Genomic DNA, 20,691 nt, shown 5'->3' on the forward strand with positions numbered 1-20,691 from the left:
TTAAAATGTAATTATTTTTGTTTAAACATTAACAACATTGTTTAAATATTGATTTTTTAAAGTTATTCTGTAACTTTCTGTTCTTAGCTTTTTTTAATTGTGTTACTTTTTTTTTTGCAGTTTTTATCATTTTATGTTTAAGAACAATCTTAAAACCTCATTTGCTCAATGCAGCATTTAAAAGTAATCATGTATTTTTGGTTTGAGACAAGTGACTGGAAAGAGTAAGCAATGATTTCCACTTCTAAAGTGTTTTTAATGCATAAGCAAGTGTTTCTAACCTGAGCTGTTGTCATTCACACCTACATATTCTGTTTTACAAACTTTTACAAACTTTTTTACATTTGGGTTACACTTGTTGCATCAGGTAGATCACAGTTTAGTTCATGCAAACTTTAATTCTGACTGTTTTTTGTGGCAAACACAGAATTTTAGCCTAACACTAAATGTAATTGCATCGAATCAAATCATAACCCGCCCAAAGCAAATGTTCTCCACAAAATCAAATTCAAAATCACCCAACTGGGTGGAAAACCTCGGAAGATGCGCTTCCTTGTTTGGCTCCTCCTCTGTGACGTGACCTGAGTCACGTGACATTTACTGAATCAGCGCGCCTCGACACACAGAGTTTGACTTTATGAGTTGCCACAGTACATCGGACCCATCACTGTAGCAGTTTAATTATGAAGAGATATTTATGACTTCATATTTTATCTGCAGACAGCAGCGGGTGAGGTCGTTTGGGGACAGAAGAAGAGACCATGGAGCCGTTTGGAGCGACTGAAGTCAACCGAAGACCCAGATACAGAAAAACATGTTTGTGCTTTTCTGCAGGACTTTTCTCCGTCATTTTTTTGAAGATGTTCATCTTGTTGACTGCATCTCATCTAGAGACGAAACACGTCGAAGGTTTGTTTCCATCCTTGTTTTGTTCTTTGACGAAGGGAAAGTCGAAAAGAGAAACAATTCTCACTTTACAGAAGTTACGTTTGTTTTCTTCAAATGTTTAGAACATTCTCTGATTTCCAGAACAAACATTTTGGTAAACGATTCAGTGGTTCACAGGTTTTTATTTTAGGAAAAAAATGTTCCAGATGTGGAAAAAATCCACAAGGAAAAGCCTTAAAGGAATCAGAGGATCATTTTTCGTATTGTAACGATCCGGCTGGACCGTCTCAAACCAAACTGCTCATGAAAAGGTTTCTTTTGGAGAGCTGTCCGTGCCCCATACACCGCACGACCCCGGGCAGCTTCAAGCAGAAATAAACAGGTGGAGAGGCATTATTCCCTTTTTAGCTTCAGCCCGTTTATTCCAGCACTCACAAATAGCCAAACAGCATGGAAGGTCACTTCAGTGATGGAGACTCATGGAAGCATGGAAAACAGAAACCCTGGAATCGTTTCCTACGGTGGCCCTGAAGTGCAAAGCATTCAACAAATCACTCGATACAAAAACATTTTTAAGATCACAACAATTAAAAAAAAAAAAATTTAAAAAGCAGCATTACATTTTAGAAAACAAAACAAAATTTCAGAAACCAAAACTTGAAAAACAAAAATGACAAAAAAAAAACATTTCAGAAAACAAAATTAATTTCCAGGAAAAAAAAGAAATATGAAAAATGAAAAACATTTCAGAAAAAAATGAAATATTAAAAAATGAAAAACATTTCAGAAAAAAATTGAAATATTAAAAAATGAAAAACATTTCAGAACACAGAATGAATTTCCAGAAAACAAAACGAAATCTTCAAAAATGAAAAACATTTCCAAACCGGAAGAAGCAGGTACTATGGGACAACGCTGATTGGATGATGATGTTTGTCAATCATTTGAACTGAAAAGTATTTTAAATGAAGCGATGACGTTGTTGGTTTGCACTTCAGGGCCACCGTAGTTTCCTCATGTACATAAAGCTTATTTGAATTGAAATGTGAGCCAAGCTAAAAGGGTTGCTACTGCAATCTCACTTTGACCCAGTTATAGAATTTGAACGTGACCCCCCCCCCCCCCCCCCATGCCCATCAGAACGGAAAAGTGACAAAAAGGTTAGGAAAGGGAAACATTGATCCAGAATGCAGGCATTTAACCTAGAAAGTTGATCAGAGAGAACAAACAGTGATGTCTAGCTAGCCTCCTGAAAACCTCCACACCCGGTTTATAAGGAAAACACAAAAACCTTAAGAAACTGCTCATGTGAGTCATTTAAGAGACTCTGCTCCACAACTGAAGTTGAACATTTACATGTTTTTGTAAGTTTTTGCATGGACAACACAAGCTTTAATTCAGTGAACAACTCACAGAGATTTATTTGGTTATTATTAATTTTCTAAAATCTAAAATACTGTTACTATGTATTTCCTGACTTTTTACGGAAAGAACCCAGAGAGGGTTATTTTTTACTGATTTCATAAGTAGTATATATATATATATATATGTCTCTGGTATTTTGGTGAAGAACCGGGAGAGGAGTATTTGATATCACATTGGGTTATTAATATTTAGTTATGTGTGGCTTTCAGTTTACATTTAGGAACCCCTGCCACTGTCACACTTTTTCTATTTCAAACTGATCCTGGCCCCCCATCAGAGAATGGAAACCTCATGTGGCCCTCGCTGGAAAATGTTTGGGGACCCCTGATTTAGATAGTTAAGTACGGTGGCCCATAAAGGTCACAACACAACACTTTAGATTTCATAACACAAAATAACACACTAGAATTCGTCACAACACTAAAAAAAAGTAACTTGCTACACGAAACAGCTCAATACAAACAACACAATACTTTATCTCAAAACGTTTCCCTTCTCTACTTCTCTGCCGGTCCCAAGCCCGGTTGCTTTGAGAAGGTTGCGTCAGGAAGGGCATCCGGCGTAAAACATTGCCAAGTTTACCATGCGACTTGTTCGCTGTGGCGACCCCTGATGGGAAAAAGCCGAAAGAGAAAGAAGAAGACTTTATCTCAAAACGTAAAACAATAACTGGGTTTACATAGACAAAAGTCATCTGAAAGAACGCCCAATCGGAAGAAAAATGCGTCATGTAAACACGCCGTGTGGAATACTCTGCCCCGATCAGACTCGTTCGGATCAACATTTCTTTCCGATCGAGATAGGTGGGTTATGCCGATTGTTGATCCGATCGTTCTTCATATAAACGGTTCATTCCGATTGTGTGTCACTACTACTCTGGTTTAACGTCATGCATAGACGGTGTGATGCTCCAGAGAAAGCTTTGGAGCTCAAACAGGACCGACCGGCTGCTCTGTGGAGGCCCGGTGCAAAACACCGCTCCGCTCTCGCCCCGCTGGCTCTTCGCCTCTCCCCTCTCTTACACCCCTCACGAGGGGGATGCCGGGGAGGAGCGCTTTGTGCCCCATGACATCTGGGCTCGGGTGCCGGTGGACCAAAGGAACTGTGTCTCTGAACAGAGCAGCTGGATTAATAACTTTGTGTTTGAGGGGAGGATGCTTTGTTACGTGTGGGTTTTGTTGTTTTGTTATGTTTGGGAGACTTTGATGGACTGCAATCCGTCCCACTGCTCTGGGTTAGCGGCTGACGGCTTCAGGTGAACCTTGTGTCCAGGCAGAGCTCGGACTTCCAGCTCACACAGTGGCTTTGGGGCGGTGTGCGAACTTTTCAGAGCAGAAATGTCAATCAGTCCTTAAAAACTGTTCAAACAATCATGTGAATTTGTGTTTCCAGTCATGTCCCAACTAAATAAAGGCTGATGTTATTCCCACATATTTACGTGCAGCCAGGATGCAGATTGCGGCATTTCCCGCATCGATTTTATGTTCATCTAAGGCTAAATGTTGTTAGCATGTGTTAGCCTCTCTCAGCCTGGCTTCTTTCAGCTCCGTTCTTCCACAGAAAAAGCACTGACCACACAGATTAAAATTAAAACGATGAGCGAACAGGCCCTTCATAATATTCATAACATTAATAAAAGCACATTTGGACGATCGTCTCGTATATTACCGAGCTGCTGAATAAATGTATATGACAGCAAGGTTTGTTTACTGTGGGACTCATTTCCTTTTCCGGTATTTTCAACACTACTGCGCATGTCCAAATGATTTATTCTGACCGAAAGTGAGACCCATGTGAACGTTTGTTCTAATAGGAAAAAGGTTTTCTGGGCCCATGTGCACGGTTGAATTTTAATCCGACCATTGATCCGATCAAAATATTTTGCCCATTTAACCGCGGCTAATATCTCACAACAAAACACTTTAAGTCACAACAAAACACCTTAACTCGCAACACTTTAACTCACAGTGGAAGTATACCTGCAACTGAAGTTGTTATGCTTTTTTCTGAAAATTCCACTGGGCTAAAACATCAGTAATCACGTTTCCATTCAGGGATCATAAGATCGTTCAAAGATTTGCCTGCAGCTTCTCTCCTGCTCCGGCTGAGAGCCATCTGTGTGTCAGCTGCTTCCTTATGTGTGTTTCTTTGTCTATGTGACCCACTTTGAAGGCCCACTATCCCGCAATATTTCCAAGAGGGGAAAATAAAAACAAAATTTAATTTAGGGGACACTTATCATTATTAATATTACGGTATTATTATTATTATTATTGTCGCTATGAAAATAAGAAAAATATTGTTTCGGTAAAGTTAAAAAAAGAGAGTCACAAATTCGGACTTCCAGCCTTAATAAAGCTTCAGAGCTTTATTATAATTCTGGCAACAGGAATTAAAAAGTGCCATTTCAATTATCATTGACCAATGCTTAATTAACGAAATTCCAACAGACTGAAAGCTTAGAAAAGCAGCTTTGGTCTGATATACAGCACTTTACAGAAGTTAAGTGTTAATTGTGCAAACAGATGAAAAGTTACGGTTATTCAAAAAGAACACAGGAGCTACAGCTCTAATGTTAAGGGTAAAACATTTGACCATTGACTGTAAAAACAATGGTCAGCTCAACCCCTCCCTTTTTGTTATCCAAATAGGAAGTACCATTGCTTCCTGATTAGGGCGCCGCCATGTTGAAACCAGTTGACAGTGATTGGTCCGACTCGCTCTGAGTCATCGTATCTGTGGCAACTACTGTCGCCATTGCCATAGACACAATCACTCAGAGAGACTCAGACCAATCACTGTCGACTGGTTTCAACATGGCGACGCCCGTATCTGGAAGCAATGGTGAGGGATTTTGCCTCATTTCACGAGAGCTGGAGGTAAGAGCCCAATTTGTGTGGGTGATCTCACACCTTGATTCGTCCATTGTTTTTACTGTCGATGGTCTCAACAGCCCTTAAAGGTGGATGCAGGCCAACCAACAGCCAAAAAAAATCCCTCAGCACTCATATGGGTCAAACCACTATGTGGGCGCATATGACTAAGGCTTTAAGTGAAGAATAAACAATCCATAGTCCAAACCACTAGAAGTAAAAAACACAGATAAGTTGGAAAATGTCTTGTTGTTTAACTTGGTGTATTAAAGAGATGATTGTGTTGTAATCAAACTACAAACATTTTTTCTTTAATGCAGACTTTGGACAGATTTTTGTATTAAAGTCATGTTTTGTTCTCTTTACAGCTGTCCAGGTTGGAGATGTGGTTGTGATGCTTGGATCCTCCGCCATCTTACCCTGCCACATAATCACAAATGATCGTCTTTCCCAGATCACATGGCAGAAAACGATCAAAGGAAAAGCTCCAGATGATGTTTTCTTGATAATTCAGCCCACGATTGGACTCAAGTATAGAAATGAAAAGGATTTCAGATTTGAATTTATTGGAAATTTCAATGATAAAAATGGAACCCTGAAGTTTTCTAATGTGACACTGAAGGATGAAGGAAGCTACAGATGCATCTTCAGCTTGTTCCCTGGTGGAACACCAAGCAGAAATTCACAACTTGTAATACTTGGTAAGATCTGACTGTTGACATTGTTCTGCATTTTGTTACTGTTGTTACTGCAACATCTTGATTTTACTGGTACTCCTTTAGTGCCCCCAATCACAAATCTGATGGATTATACACCCTTAGAGGGAAATGAGGAGGTTCCACTTGCAACCTGCACAGCTGCTGCTTCTAAACCTAAGGCAGAGGTGAGATGGATCAAAGGTTCTTTGGAAGGAAAAGTTCGAGAAGAAATTAAGGAAACTCAGCATGCTAATGGTACGACCACCACATGGAGTACTCTGCTTGGAAAACCTGGGAGAGAGATGAATGGTCAATCAGTGAAGTGTGTCATCTCAAGTGAGGCAACAAAAGAAGAAATCTTAGAAACCAACATCCAGGTCCACTGTGAGTATCTTCAAACTTCCTCTAAAGCAGATTTATTCTGATAGTGAAAGTGAAAAGTGTAGAAAGAATAACGAATGCAGGCCTAGAGGTGAAGACAGGACACAAGAGGAAAGACTGTTGGACAACATGTCTTCTTATCATACCTATGGAGCCTTCTAGAATATCTGTTGTGAGAAAACCAGAGGGTGACCTTTGAGAGTGTCTTTGACCATCTCCTTCCAAGAGGAAGGACGATTAAAGGAAGTAAAAAAGTACAGCCAAATGTCAAAAGAAGGTTCCCCGAAATGAACATATTGTTGTTATGATTATTGATGATTATTATTATGATATGTTAACTAGGAAATGCACAATGTGCAGAGAAACACATAACCAGGCCTTTAAATGGAACTGCAGAAATAGAATGGGGCTCCTCTGCTCTTTTTCCTCTCTTGCTGTCTTGCCTGCTTAGGTGTTGTCCTGTGATCTTCTGCTTCTTATTTATGCAGAACTTTAATTTCTTTGTTATTCTTTAACTTCTTGTGTAAGATTCTTTACTGTTTTCTTTCCCCGTTAGTAAATCATTGAATTTGAGTTGACCGGAATTTAACTTATTCTGTTATTTAAAGATCTACTTCAATGAAAATCATGTTATTAAATAAAATGTAATTAAAAAAAAAAGAAGTACGGTAAATAAAATATTGGCTGACATTAAACTGGTCAGTGGCCTAAAAACGTCCTGAACAGCGCTGGTGTAAAGGACTTTGTATCCAACATGATCCACATGGATGAGCCTTGGTTCTTGCTTTCCAATATTTTATACAATGAAAAAAGCTTTTTTGTGTTTTAGGCAGAACAACTTTATTTTGGGACAAAGTTGCACATTTTTCTCATTACAAATATAAATGCTTTTAAACCACTGTTATCCTTGTAGGACTGACATGTATCTTATGTCATAAACCTTTTTGTATTTATTGCAGACCCACCTGGGAAAGTCAACATTGTTGAACGATCCGAAGTATCATATGAGTGTGAAACTGAGGCAAATCCAAAAGCAACTGTTATCTGGACAAGGTACTGAAAATGTCTGAAAAACAGATCATTTAACCAGATACACAAAGTAAATTCAGTGTTGTTTGCATTTTGAATATGTGTTTTGAAATGTATTTGTTTTTTTAAATGTATTTATTTATTGTCTGAGTACACTTGTGTGTTCAACCTAACCTGTGGAAGTTTTTGCAACTAGAATTCAAAGGAATACGCAAATCTCAATTGACAATTCAATATTTTAAAAAGTCAGGCTGAATGAACATTCACTTCTTCAATGATTTGTGATCTTAACTGGTGTCCATGGATAACATGAAATCTTTCCACCTTTATCCACCTTTGTCATGGTAGGGAGAACACGTCAATGTAAGGGTGGGGTCATCTAAGATAGCATAAGGGTTACACACTGCACTGAGCCACACTCAGTGTGAAGTATTGTTTGTGCCATTCTGCCTTCCTTACCGAGCGTTATGGTTGGACCTGATCTTCTGTCTCCTGACTGTGTCTGACTCAGTTTGCCTGCCCCCTGCCCTGACTTTCGCCTGGATCCTGACTACCCTGTCTCTCCTTTGATGCCTGTTATCAACCCCTGCCCGATGCTGATTTAGCTTTGTGGACTTTTAGCTGAGCTAATAAACCTGCTGCATTTGGACCCAGCCGTTTGCCTGTTCTTGTGCTAGTATCCACATGCAGGGGTAGTTATGACTAACCTAAAATGTGCAATTATTGTGAAAGACCCTGGACTCTGTTTATTTTTGCTTAAAGTTTAAAAACACCTGTAAAAGTGAAGCATGAAACCACCCAGACAAACTAAACTGCTCCTCTTGTGTGGCTGAGAACTGTTTTGACCTGCAGTCAAGTTATTTTTATTTTTTTGTGATTGAATTTTGTTTTTGCCTTTTCAGGTCTGGCCAGCCTCTGCCTCCATCAGTTAAAGTTGTGGGTGCAACACTGCAGTTTTCAAGCCAGAGCAATGACTTGTCCGGCCTTTATCAGTGTGAAACCAAAAATCCATACGGAAGCAAACAGGCTTACTTCTTTGTGCATTTCTCTTCAGGTGAGTTCTGCTGTGAGAACAAAACAAATACATAGATGTTCACCTGAATACCAAACACAACAAATCTTGAGGCATGCTGGGAGAGCTTCTAAAGACTTTGGGTCTTCAGTCTGAAGCTCCGTGTTGGAAGCGGAACAACTGGACCAAATTTGTGCATAAATTAAGTGGACTGGGTCCGGACCAAAGGATTTTTCCAGACTGAATTCCCCCTTAAATTGTGTTTTGTGGACAGAGGGGCGATAGGAAAAAGACTTTTTCTGTGGGCTCTGAGTGTAACTTCCTTCCAAACATGTGAAATTAATGAATGTCACAATTGTTACTCTTATTTACATTGTGTAAAATATATAAATAGGATTTTCTGAAGATTTTCCTAAATGTCATTTTTGTCTGTCCCCATGGAAGCACAATACACTCAGAGAGAATGAAGACTTTTCTGTTTCTAGCATTGCAAAAGCATTCTTTTTAAAGAAAGTTTACTTCACAAAGATGTATTTTTTTGTTGTTGTTTAAAATTAAAAATGTATGTGTCATAATTTTTTTTTTTTCAAATATAATTTTTTTAGAGATAATTAGAAGTGGTGCCATTAAACTTTGACTTATTTCTTACAGGAAACTGCAACTTTTTCTGCGTCTTGGTTGGTCTCCCAATTCTCCTGATTCTCCTGCTTGGAACTGGAAAACTTCAAAGGTATCAAGTCCAACAGATATGTAATGAGTTAAAATTAACAAACTGAAAGAGGAAGTTTTTTCCTCATAGTATTTTACAAAGGTTTCAGTCAGATCCTCGGGGAGATGCCAAGAAGTCTGGATAAGAAGCTCCTCATTGGTGGCAGAAAAAAAGGTAAAAATAATAAAAATATCAATAATAACAATAACATTTAGCAAATATTATTTTTTGTATGTATATATATATACTGGATTTTACAAATAAACTAATTTAACTGCACAAACTGTACATTCTTAGCTGCTAAATGGTCATTTGTGGCAAACAACATGACGAGAGAAAAAATCTTTGTTTTCTGCAATTAAAAGATGGGCTCAAAGTTAAGATGCCTGTTTTAACACATTTTCATGACTTGTTAAGGCTGAAATAGATTTTTGTGTTTTTCTTGAGTTTAGCAAACAAAATTATTCCCTCATTTTATATAAATATTCCAAAAGTATTATTTCTTTGAAATAAATTATTTCATGAAGTTTAATGACGGTCTCTGGTTGTCTGTCTTAAAATTAATCTGATGTTTTTCTGCTTTAGATTTCTGCTGAAACCGTGAAAGAAGGATCTTCTGAACGATGATGTCCATCAGGTGCAAATGTGGATTTTGATTTTAAACTGTAGAGTTCTCTACAGACCATGTCTGTCTCCATGGATGCAGCTTTAACTCTGAAGGACGGTGACAGGAGTTTATAAAGCAAAGAGAAGTGGAGTCAAGGAGAGGGGAGGATTGAATGGTGTTTGCAGTTAAAATGGAGTCTGGGGTCTTAACTCAGCAAACAGGGTTTGATTTCACACCTACATAAACTGCACTGATCTTTATAATATGGAACTAGAAAATTCTGGTTACTTTCTTTCCTCTGTTTAGTAATGTGCTTAAATTCAGAAGGTCGTCTCGTCTGATCTGAGACCGAACACACGTTATCCTCCAAAAAACAAAAAAAGTAGTGCCAGAAAATGTGGAAATAGTCTAATGCTACCATTGATTTTAAATGGGCTTCCTTTGTGTTGTCATCGCCATCATCACTACAAGATTAGCCTAAACGTTCACTATTCTGAGAGTAAACTCACTCAGATCTTTCTAAAATGTTTTCTATGAGTTTTACTTTATTAGCTGACAGCAATAATTTATTTCTCAAATGACACACCTTTGCTTTTCCAACTCTGTTTTTGCATTTGTAGCACAGCAGTGAGCCGGCCTCTTGCCCTTTTCCAATGTGGTGTCTCACTTTGCATATGTAACTTGCAGCGGTGCGACTCAACAGTGGCCTATAACTCATTGTGTGAACTAATGAGCCTTGTGGTTGTTGTTACATAGACCTGATGGATCCGAGTGACGTGTGCAATGCTCTGAAAAGCTCTGGCAATCAGAAGTGAAATTTGTTTTTATGTCTATGTGTGTGACAACGGAGATCCAAAAACCCTTTTAAAAGTACTGCTTAGCAATGCTGGACATAAATAGCACCTTATTTCCTCAACCATACATATAGAACATTACTGGTTAAGGCATGTTTAATATTTGTAGACTTTTTTCCTGTGCTGAAAAATATTATGTTCTGAAAATTAGACAACATTGAGTGTTGAAAAAAAAATCTTAAATTACTGAAACAAAAGCACCATAAATTTGCTTAAAAGCAGCTTTGAAATACAGTTGCAGAGCTGAATGTTTTAATCCTTAAATATATTTTGCCATTTTATTAAATGTGCATTGATATTCAGATCACGTTTTTTCTAAGTCATAATCTTTAAATTAAATTGTGGGTATTTTATGGGTTTTAGACAAAAATATGTTTTTAAAGTCTTATTTTTAAATCTTGATTATGTTTTTATGTAAAGCACTCAGAGTAGCACAAGTTGGAAAAGTGCTATACAAATATTGATTAGATTTTTTTTAAAGAGAAATGTCGTCTGTGGTTCTGTGTTGGGATGTATCAGTATAAGTATCGTATCATGATAAACATCATATCACCAGACCCCTGCAAATACACACCCCTAGTTGAAACATTTGTAGACTTAATTTTATAGTTGATAAACATAAACCAGGAATAAATTGTAAAACTGGTGCCTTATACATTTATATTTTTCTATTTTGAGGAACAGTTTACAGTTTGTTTTTATTGCTGATGAACTAAAACAAACTAACTTTAAAAAAAATGTTCTTTTAGTAAAACAAAAAGCTATTTTTATTGATATTTTATAAAAGAAAATTTGTTCACTCGTTTGTGAGAATTTTTTAATGTACAAGCCCTATCCACTCTGCGTGCACTAAAGATTCTTCCTAACATGATGCAAGCTTGAAACCTTTTAGCACATTTGCTTACTGCTTAAAGAATCACCAGATTTGTTGGAAATAACGTGATCTACTGCCATGTCTGTAAAAGATCGATCAATTTCAAGATTCTTTTATTATTTTATAAAAGTTTAATGGAATTGGACCCTCATTTTTATCAGAATTACTTTTAGTTTATGATCCTCCCAGAGCCCCCAGGTCCACAGGTGCAGGTCTGCTGATGGTCCCAAAGGTCAGAACTGAAAAACCACGGCGAGGCCTCATTTCAGAACTATGGGATCTGTGGAACAGCCTGCCTCAGGATGTGATGGCTTCAGCCACAGTGGAGGTTTTAAAGAAAAAAACACATCTTTTTAGTAAAGTTTTACATAGTTTTTACTTCTCCAAATGTTTTTATTTGATTTCACAAAATTTTAACAACAAATTCAATTTGTTTTTATCGTAAATGTGGGATGTGTATGTGTTTTATTATTTTAACTCTTTATTTTTTTGGGAAGCACTTTGAGATGATCTGTAGCATGAAAAGCACTTTATAAATAAAGTTGGATTTGAATTTAAAAGATTGGCTTCACTGTTTTGTGCCTCTATTTGAGTAGAATCAGTCTCTTAGTTCAGATCTAACAGCCTAAGAATCAACTAGATGCTAATTCTATTGTTAAGCAACCCTCTGTCCTTAAAGCTGAGCTTTAATGTCAAGAAAAGAAGTCAAATTTTTGGAGCTTTAAAAACAATCCTGTGCATTCAAGCCTGCAGTCTATTGCAAAAACAATTAGAACTGTGTTGTACAGTAATGATGGCTTGAAACAATGTTCTGGGGAACCAGAATGCAACAGTAGGAACTTGATAGACAGAAGCTATAACATGTGACAGAGCTGATTTGACTATTTCTAAACAGTTACATAAAAAGTCTATTTCCCAAAAAGACAATTGTTGGAACAATGTTCATTAGTTATCTCATATTTGCTAATCATCTAACTTTATAGGATAAAATAATCAAGCATGCAAAAGTGATTTTTCCAAGTCTTTTTTGCAGGAAGCGGATGAAAGAGAAACAACTTCCCAACAAAAGCATGAGAACTATGTCTAATCTGTGTAAAGACAGGAACCGAAGATCGCTCTGTGTGAATTATCGCATCAGAAGATTTTGCAGTTCTGAATCTATGTGGGAAGACTTAGAATTATTGGGTATTATCTCTTTGTCTGTTGTTTTTCTTTCCTTACGTTGTTATTCTGATATTGCAGGTTGTTTTAACCAAAAAAATACCTTTGTCCTCTGTTCTCTAAAGATTTTAGGCCAAATCTGTCAAAACCAATCAAGTGTTTGTGACCAAAATGACCAAAGTCCTTGTTAAGATGTGACGGTTTCAAGACAATCAAAAAGTTCAATGAGTATAAATACAGTGCATAAAAAAAACAACGCCCCTCTCACCCTCCGCGGGTGGTTTCTCCTCTAACTCGGGTCCTCTACCAGAGGCCTGGGAGCTTGAGGGTCCTGCGCAGTATCTTAGCTGTTCCTAGCACTGTGCTTTTCTGGACTGAGAGGTCTGAGGTCTTTCCAGGTATCTGTTGTAGCCACTCCTCCAGCTTGGATGTTACTGCCCCGAGTGCTCCAATTACCACAGGCACCACTGTTACCTTCACTTTCCAGGCTTTCTCCAGTTCTTCTCTGAGTCCCTGGTATTTCTCCAGTTTCTCATGTTCCTTCTTCCTGATGTTCCCATCGCTTGGCACTGCCACATCCACTACAACGGCTTTCCTCTGTTCTTTATCCACCACTACAATGTCTGGTTGGTTTGCCATTACCATCCTATCAGTCTGGATCTGGAAGTCCCACAGGATCTTTGCCCTCTCATTCTCTACCACCTTCAGAGGTGTTTCCCATTTTGACCTTGGGGTTTCCAGTTCATATTCTGCACACATGTTCCTGTATATTATTCCAGGACTTGATTGTGGCGCTCCATGTATGCTTTCCCTGCCAGCATCTTACACCCTGCAGTTATGTGCTGGATTGTTTCAGGGGCCTCTTTGCACAGCCTACACCTTGGGTCATTTCTGGTGTGGTAGATCTGAGCCTCTATTGCTCTGGCGCTCAGGGCTTGTTCCTGGGCTGCCAGGATGAGCGCTTTGGTGCTGTCCTGTAGGCCAGCCCTTTCTAGCCATTGGTAGGACTTCTTGACATCAGCCACTTCAGATATATATATATATATATATATATATATATATATATATATATATATATATATATATATATATATATATATATATATATATATATATATATATATATATTCGTACATATATATTATATATAAATATATATATATATATATTTGAATATATTTGTTTTCGTTTCGTCAATTTTGGCAAATCTTTGTTGAACAGCAGAGATTTACTGCTGAGCATAATCTTTCTGACAAAAACTGCTGTTTACTTTAGTTCCTTTGTGGAGAGGCTCTGATGTTAGTTGACCTTCATCTGTTTTTTATAGCTGTGTTTCCATTGACTGTAGAAGAGAACTGGACATAGTCAGTGTGACGTCACCCACAGAAAAGGATTTACTTCTGGTTTCAACGAAATGAAGTCAATTCAGTCTTCATTGTTTCGCGATACAGACTTCGCCATGTTGGAACCAGATGCCGTTAGTAAGCAGTAAGTGGTCTGAGTCAGCATTTCCATGGTAACCACTATCGCTAATAAGGAGTGAACTTGTTGGAAGTCCATACCTTTCCACTTAAAAGCGGGCCTGAGAGAATATGTCAATCAAATGTTTGAGGTGGGAGCCAGCGGGCACAACTTGATTAATAAAGAAAAAACATCATGAAAAAATATTAGAATTAGCCAGAAGATGTGGGGAAAAAAAGGTAAAGGAGAAAGAATGGTAATTCTGACAAAGAGAATGAAACAGTCGTTTGTTTCTATAAAGACGGCTGTGGAATTTGGCTTTCTGGGACCAGCGGGTACTTCCTGTTTGGAACGTGAGGGGGGAGGGGTTACTCAGTCCAGGTCCCATGTATAGTCTGTGTTTCCCAAACACAAGGGAAAATGCATGCTTATAAAATGAGAATGTGTCCTTCATTCTGGTATTTTGGGAACTGAGAATTACAGGTGTAGCTGTAAGAGAATGGAGCTGAACTTTGACAGTGGATGTACTGGGTGTAGATACAAATGGCATAAGGGGCGGGGATGGGAATACAAGATTTTTCTTCTAACTCCCTCTCGGATTTCTGTTGTTTATATACTTTTGTCTTACTTTGCTGCTCCACATACATTTTCAGCTGTCTGAAATAAATATTTTTGAACTTGGTCTTTAGAAAGTAACCAAAAAGCAAAAACGGGTTTGACCAGTGTAGATTTCATGTGTCTGTTTTCACACAGATCGACACAGAGAGGTGTACATACTAAATATGAACAGTGGGTCGCACCAGTGGCGGTTTTTGATATGGGCGAGGTGGGCGGTCGCCCAGGGCGGCACTACATAGGGGGCGGCATTTGCCGTGCCCGATGCGTAATGTGCTACATACCATATTCAAAGAGGTAGCTTGAAGCTTTTAATTTGAAATTGCTTCAGCAGCCGACACTTAATGCTTTTACTTTGACACATCAGACTCTTAATAATGTCTTCCTCCTATTTCCTCTTCACACTTATGGTGCAAAAAAAAAAAAAAAAAAAAAAGAATAATTCAGAGTGAAACAACGTAAAACAGGCTCATGAAAAGATAGTCAGAACAAACACCCGTGCTCAACCCAATTTCGACAAAAGCAGGCAATGGGGGTTATTTCCCACAATTCTTTGCTCCGACACAGCAGACCCGATGCGCACGTGACCACCGCCCTCTGCTGCAAGACGCTTGCGGCCACACATCTTTGCGGTAGTCTTTGGAACATAAGTCAAAAAACTCGAGAGGGGAGCGCAACTCGCCGGTGGCTGGCTGAATCACACTAACAGGTGATTGGGAGTCTTTTTCTATCTGACAATGAACTCTGGGCCGCAGCTGCGCCTCCCGTCATAGAGACGGAGCCGCGTGTGTCAGAGGGAAGGGGAGGGGGAGGGGGGATGAGCGCAGACCATTTTTCATAGATTGAGTTTTTTTGGAAGATTTCTACTGTTGGTGTTGCACAAATTTAGGGAAATGCCAAATATTTTTGGAGTAATCCCACTGATGAGTTCTAAGATTTAGTCTTTAATGTTTTATAAGACCTAAACATATTAATCACAATAAGTTTTATTTTTTAGATCTAATCCCTCTGATATGTTTCACAAAGACACACACAGGACGTCACACATTAAGAAATTATTGCTAAAAATGAAGCAGGCGTCCAGCTATAAAAAAAAAATTCTCTAAAAAATGATGAAAGAGCAAAAAAAAAAATGGAATTATTTGATATGTAATTTCTTATTAATATTTCCAGGCTTTCTTTGTTTTTTGTCCTGCAGCATGTTCATATTTGTATAATTTTGACAGAATATATTTCTATGGAGAACAAAATATTACAAGTTATTTAAGGTTTAACTTGAGTTATTCTGGATTAATGTTCCTGTTTTTATTCATATTTATGTTCAAAAAGTTCAGTTTAAAAGTTTAGCTTTAGTGTGTTCAGTAAATGTTTATCTTCTTCGGACCAAAACCATAAGCGTGTTTTTAACTTTGGCCCCTGTGTGACTGAGTTTGACCCCCCTGTAATACGAGTCTAGAAAATTCATGCATTTTTTGAGTAAAATGGCTAAATAGAAGATAGGGAACACAACAGGATGTTGTCAAATTTTGTATGTGTGCGGGGGGGGGGGGGGGGGGGGGGGCGCTGGTGGGGTTACTCGCCCAGGGAGTAAGTTAGTGTAGAACCGCCACTGGGTCGCACGCACATAAATGTATGCCTTCCAACACACACTGCATGCACACACACACACACACACACACACACACCCACACACACACACACACATTTATTAATAGAATTAACAAATAATCTTTCTCTCCATCTTATCAATCCATTTGTCAATCCAGCTGTTAGCTACATTTTCTATCAAATATTTGTTTAAAGGTGTAAATAATTTAGTCCATTTTATTTCTGAGTTCTGTGTGAATTTTTATCACGTTTAACTTTTCTTCTGGGTCTTGTTCCTGTGCAAAAAAAAAACAATAAATACTGCCATCTTATGGATTTCTGGAGTAAAGTTTTAAAGCAGAACAAAGGACATCAAAATAGAAGAGAATTAAAATGCAGTATTTTGTTTCTCATTATGATTAAACCAATAAATCATACAAGGTTAAACCAACATGGACAAAACCGTAAAAAACATGAAGCTTTCTTTCATTTTTTATGAAATCTTTACATCTTTTGATATTCATGCTCTTGTGTAATAATCTGTATTTGTTCACTTTGATGCATAAATGATGTTCACCTTTCAGATTATCCTGTTAGGGGTCGCCAGGTGGTTTGGCAGAGTTTTTAAGGCACAGGGAGACCCATACAGGCAGCAGCGTGAAGGGTTTTGTGTTACAGTCATACTGTAATCCAAATGACAGTAATCCTTTAATATATTTTAACATACATGTAATGAGGTTTGGCTCACAGCAACCCACCCCTCTGATTTATTGTACTTGTTAGTTTGGTCAGCAGATGGCTCAGGAGTGAAAAAGGGCAGCCTTAAAAAAATGTATTTAATTTTTGATATTAAAAGTTTTCTTCTTATATACTTGATCACCGTGTCTTTATATCACATATTACATGTAAAGGGCCTATATCATGATTTTCTTAAGCATTTTAGAGTAAACTGAATCCATATATATAATAATATATTCCATTTGGTGCACTAAAGAACATTTTTTAAAGAAATATGAATTATTTTCGTAAATTCATTTCAAAACCAGGAAGTGAGACGACTCCATGTCTGAGGCACGGCTTTTCCCTCCGTGTGGAGAAACATTGTAATACAAAATGAACATTATAAAACACGTAAAAGCACAACAGTTGACTTTGTATGATATAGATCCTTTAACCAAACAAAGCAGTTTGTAAAGTCCAAAACTCCCTCTCTGCTGTTTGGTGATCCAACTCCTTTCCTCCGTCTCCATGTTCTCTTCTGTCATCTTCTTCTATTGTGTTTTCAGCATCAACACAGAGGCTTAGAGTGGAAACTGCAGAGAAGGATGATCTGAAGAACACAAGAGAAGAACAACTTTATGAAGGAAATGAAAGATGAATCATCGGACTGAGGTTAGAGGTGAGAATGAGAGCAGACAGGACTGTCAGACCAGACTTTCACACAGATTTGGTTAGACACACAGATGCTCTGCAAAGAAAACCAAAACCCTCAAGTGTTTTCAGGAGACACAGTCAAAGAAATCTGTTGCAGACGTTAAAGTTTCACTGACCTCGTCTCACTGAGACTCTGCTCTTCTTCCACATTTTCTGCAGAGATAAAGAAATGAGCATTTTGATTTATTTTCTTATTTTTGCTGTTAGACTGCACTATTTTTAACATACAGTAATTACTAAGACTGTGTTACAGTTTAGTTTCTCCAAAAAAGTTTTTCGAATCACAAATATTAATAACAAAATTACTGTAAATCATATAAATGTTTCTCAAAAGAAAGTGTCTTTATAAGTTTAAAGAAAAACACTTAAAACTAACATTAAATTCAGACTATTATGTAAAACAACACAAACACAACAAATAATGACAACAATAATTTCAAATATTAAAAAAAGGCCAATATCCATTTTAAATGCTGGTATATTAAATTTTAAACACATTTGTAAGATAAAATACATTTGCAGTTATACATGCCAGAAATATTAACAGTTACTGAAGGCAAATAACATATAGATCTAATGTATGAATCTAATGTGTCATAAAAATCAAAATAAGTTCACTTTTTTTCTATCAAAGATCTGCTTTGTTTTTTTGCAAAATGTATTAACAGTTTTTATTAACCAATAAAAGTAGTTTTATTATTTAAAATAAAACAAATTTCTCTTGTGCTCCCATTTTATTTTGTTCAATTCATAGTAAAATGTTTTTCAGAGTCAATATGCATTAAAGTTATTTTCTTAATATTTGACATATTAGATAATTCTTTATAATCTAATTTAGACTTGAAACGTTAAAATAAATTCTTCCAGTGAAATGGAACAAAACAAAAAAGGTGAAAATCCATTTTTTTATATAATTTAATGTCTGAAGCTAAAACAGAAGAACTCACCTGTGGAAGCAGACGACTAAAATTATGCAACACAGAAGAAATCCTGCTCCAATCAATAATGTTACAGAAGAATAAATCCAAAAATCTGAATAATGGGCGTCTGAAATGAATATAAATAAAAAAGTAATATTGATGGTTTTAAGTTGCCTTCAGGTAAATTCCTTTACGTAAACCTTTTCCTGTCTTAACATACATACCTTTAACTTCTTCAAACACAGTTAGATTCCATGTAATTTCTTTAAATCCTTTACTGTCAGTTAGACTACAACTATAAAGTCCCTGATCTTTATCTTGAACGTTCAGTATCATTAACTTTGTAGGAAGGTCTGTCTCTATTCTGATCTTACAAGAAGAGAAATTTGAAACAGTGGCATTGAGAGTGATGGAATGATGAAATGATAAATTGTCTTTGGTCCATTTGATTTCTGCTGTGTTTTCCAGTGACACATTACAAGTTAAAGTCACTGAATCTCCTCTGGAAACCTTCATGCTTCTGTGTTCAGGTAACGGTGCAGCTGAGGGTTGAAACATGTAACAAGTTATAAACGTTGTATCATCAACATCAATGAAATCCTGCATCATTTCCAGAAAGTGTTTTTCGTACCTGCAAAGACACGCTGAGCCTGAAACATCTGGATCAGGAGCAGAACTGCTGTGTTCCTCCAGAACATGATGACCATCAGAGAACAGAAGACAAACTGGAACAGCAAGCTTTGGTTTCTGATACATGTTTGGAGGAGGGACTGAGAAAAAGGAAGTGGTTAGATGCTGCTTTGCTAGGTGTTAAAGTACATTTTAAAACTTTGATGTAACAGTTTAAAGTCATGTTCATTTTTATCTGTACAGATTTTGGTTTTCTGTGTCTTCATAGAAAGATCTTGGAAGATGCAGAAGTTTTAGTGGTGCAGCCGCAACAGTTTAAACAACTTTTGTTAAAGTAAGACACAGATCTTAGCATTAGTTCCTGACAAACTAATGCTAACAAACATGAGAACTGTTGTAGATTAAAATAATGTACATTAATACAGATTGTTGTTCTAAAACTATCATTTCTATTTAAGTGTTGTATCTTTTGAGACCTAAGTTTCTCGTGCGATGCAGCAGCTCAATGTTAGCTAAAGAGAAACCAGCAGCATTCTGTGGAGCAAACATGTGGCAACGTTTTGATGCAGAAGGTTTGTGGTTGTGACGCATTTGTGTTGGTTAATTGTGGTAAAAGAAATGCAGTTGTTAAAAACAGCCAAACTCTTGTCTTTGTCATAGACTTTCTCTAGATGTGCAAAAACACAAAGCAGCTCCCTTTGATCTTCTCTGCTCTTCTCCAGAAACATCCTTAAAACAAATATTGAATCTGTGATTCTCTTTCTCTGCATGAAACCATAAAGATGCTCAGAAAAATTCACACTGATGTCACCGTGGAGTCCTGTTGGTCCAATAAAAAGTCTTTACTTTTACTTCAGCATTATTGGTGGACAAAATGTAATTATTTAACATTTTAAACCATTATTCACAATTTATTTTAATTAAGAAAACACTATTATTTTCAAATGATAGAATTGCGTGAAAAAAAGTAGCAGTTCAAACTGTTTGTGTGAAGTCAGAATTGCATGATCAAATTGCAAATTGAACTGTCAATTTAGAATTGCACATTACTTTGAATTATGACTAAAAAAAACTTCCATTGTAAGAAGCCTTGATATGAAACAGCAGATTTTCTGACTCTTCAGATCCTCTTCTGAGAAATTTATTCTCTGTAGTTTAAAGTCAGTTTACTGCCATCTTGTGGATTTCAGGAGCAAAGCAGTTTCATAACAAAACAATAGATTTTAAAAAGGCAGTTTTTTGTTTGTCACTGATGACAGTCAAACACATACATTTTACAAAATTTAACCACAAAGGATGAACTTAAAAAACACTTTCTTTTTTCTTTCATGAAATCTTTACATCTATTGACATTCAGGTTCTTGTGTGTGACAGCGTAATCTTTTTTTTTAATCTCCACTTTAATAGTTAAATTAGCAGAATAAAGATCAACATTTTCCGTATCACTGCCAAAAATTACAGTAAGTCATTCATATATATTTTACTCCCATGTAATGATGAAAAATTGAAAGGGCGTAAAGACAACTGAGCGGG

General features: G+C 37.0%; 1 protein-coding gene and 1 long non-coding RNA gene across 4 annotated transcripts; one reads left to right on the forward strand and one right to left on the reverse strand.

Moving 5' to 3' along the window:
- The first annotated feature begins 683 nt into the window (after positions 1-683).
- LOC105356850 (nectin-1-like) lies at positions 684-18,099 on the forward strand. 3 transcript variants are annotated; one of them, XM_078939789.1, is made up of 8 exons: positions 686-909; positions 5,555-5,887; positions 5,969-6,268; positions 7,225-7,318; positions 8,197-8,348; positions 8,958-9,036; positions 9,118-9,189; positions 9,601-11,910. In XM_078939789.1, the coding sequence occupies exons 1-7, from the start codon at positions 762-764 to the stop codon at positions 9,158-9,160; spliced, it is 1,149 nt and encodes a 382-aa protein (XP_078795915.1). In that variant the 5' UTR covers positions 686-761; the 3' UTR covers positions 9,161-9,189; positions 9,601-11,910. The 3 variants fall into 3 exon arrangements, with proteins under 3 accessions (XP_078795916.1, XP_078795915.1, XP_078795914.1); XM_078939788.1 differs by having other exon boundaries at positions 687-909; positions 9,106-9,189; XM_078939790.1 differs by lacking the exons at positions 9,118-9,189; positions 9,601-11,910 and adding an exon at positions 17,461-18,099 and having other exon boundaries at positions 684-909.
- LOC105356851 (uncharacterized) lies at positions 16,997-19,428 on the reverse strand. The gene is made up of 5 exons (XR_013652851.1): positions 19,160-19,428; positions 18,753-19,070; positions 18,556-18,655; positions 17,725-17,761; positions 16,997-17,504 (listed from the first exon to the last, which is right to left on the reverse strand). It is a non-coding gene; the product is annotated as an uncharacterized LOC105356851 (long non-coding RNA).
- Between the last annotated feature and the right edge of the window lie 1,263 nt (positions 19,429-20,691).

This window comes from Oryzias latipes, chromosome 21 (genome assembly GCF_053564925.1).
Source record: "Oryzias latipes strain Hd-rR chromosome 21, Olatipes_Hd-rR_3.1".
In the NCBI taxonomy this organism is placed as follows: domain Eukaryota; kingdom Metazoa; phylum Chordata; class Actinopteri; order Beloniformes; family Adrianichthyidae; genus Oryzias; species Oryzias latipes.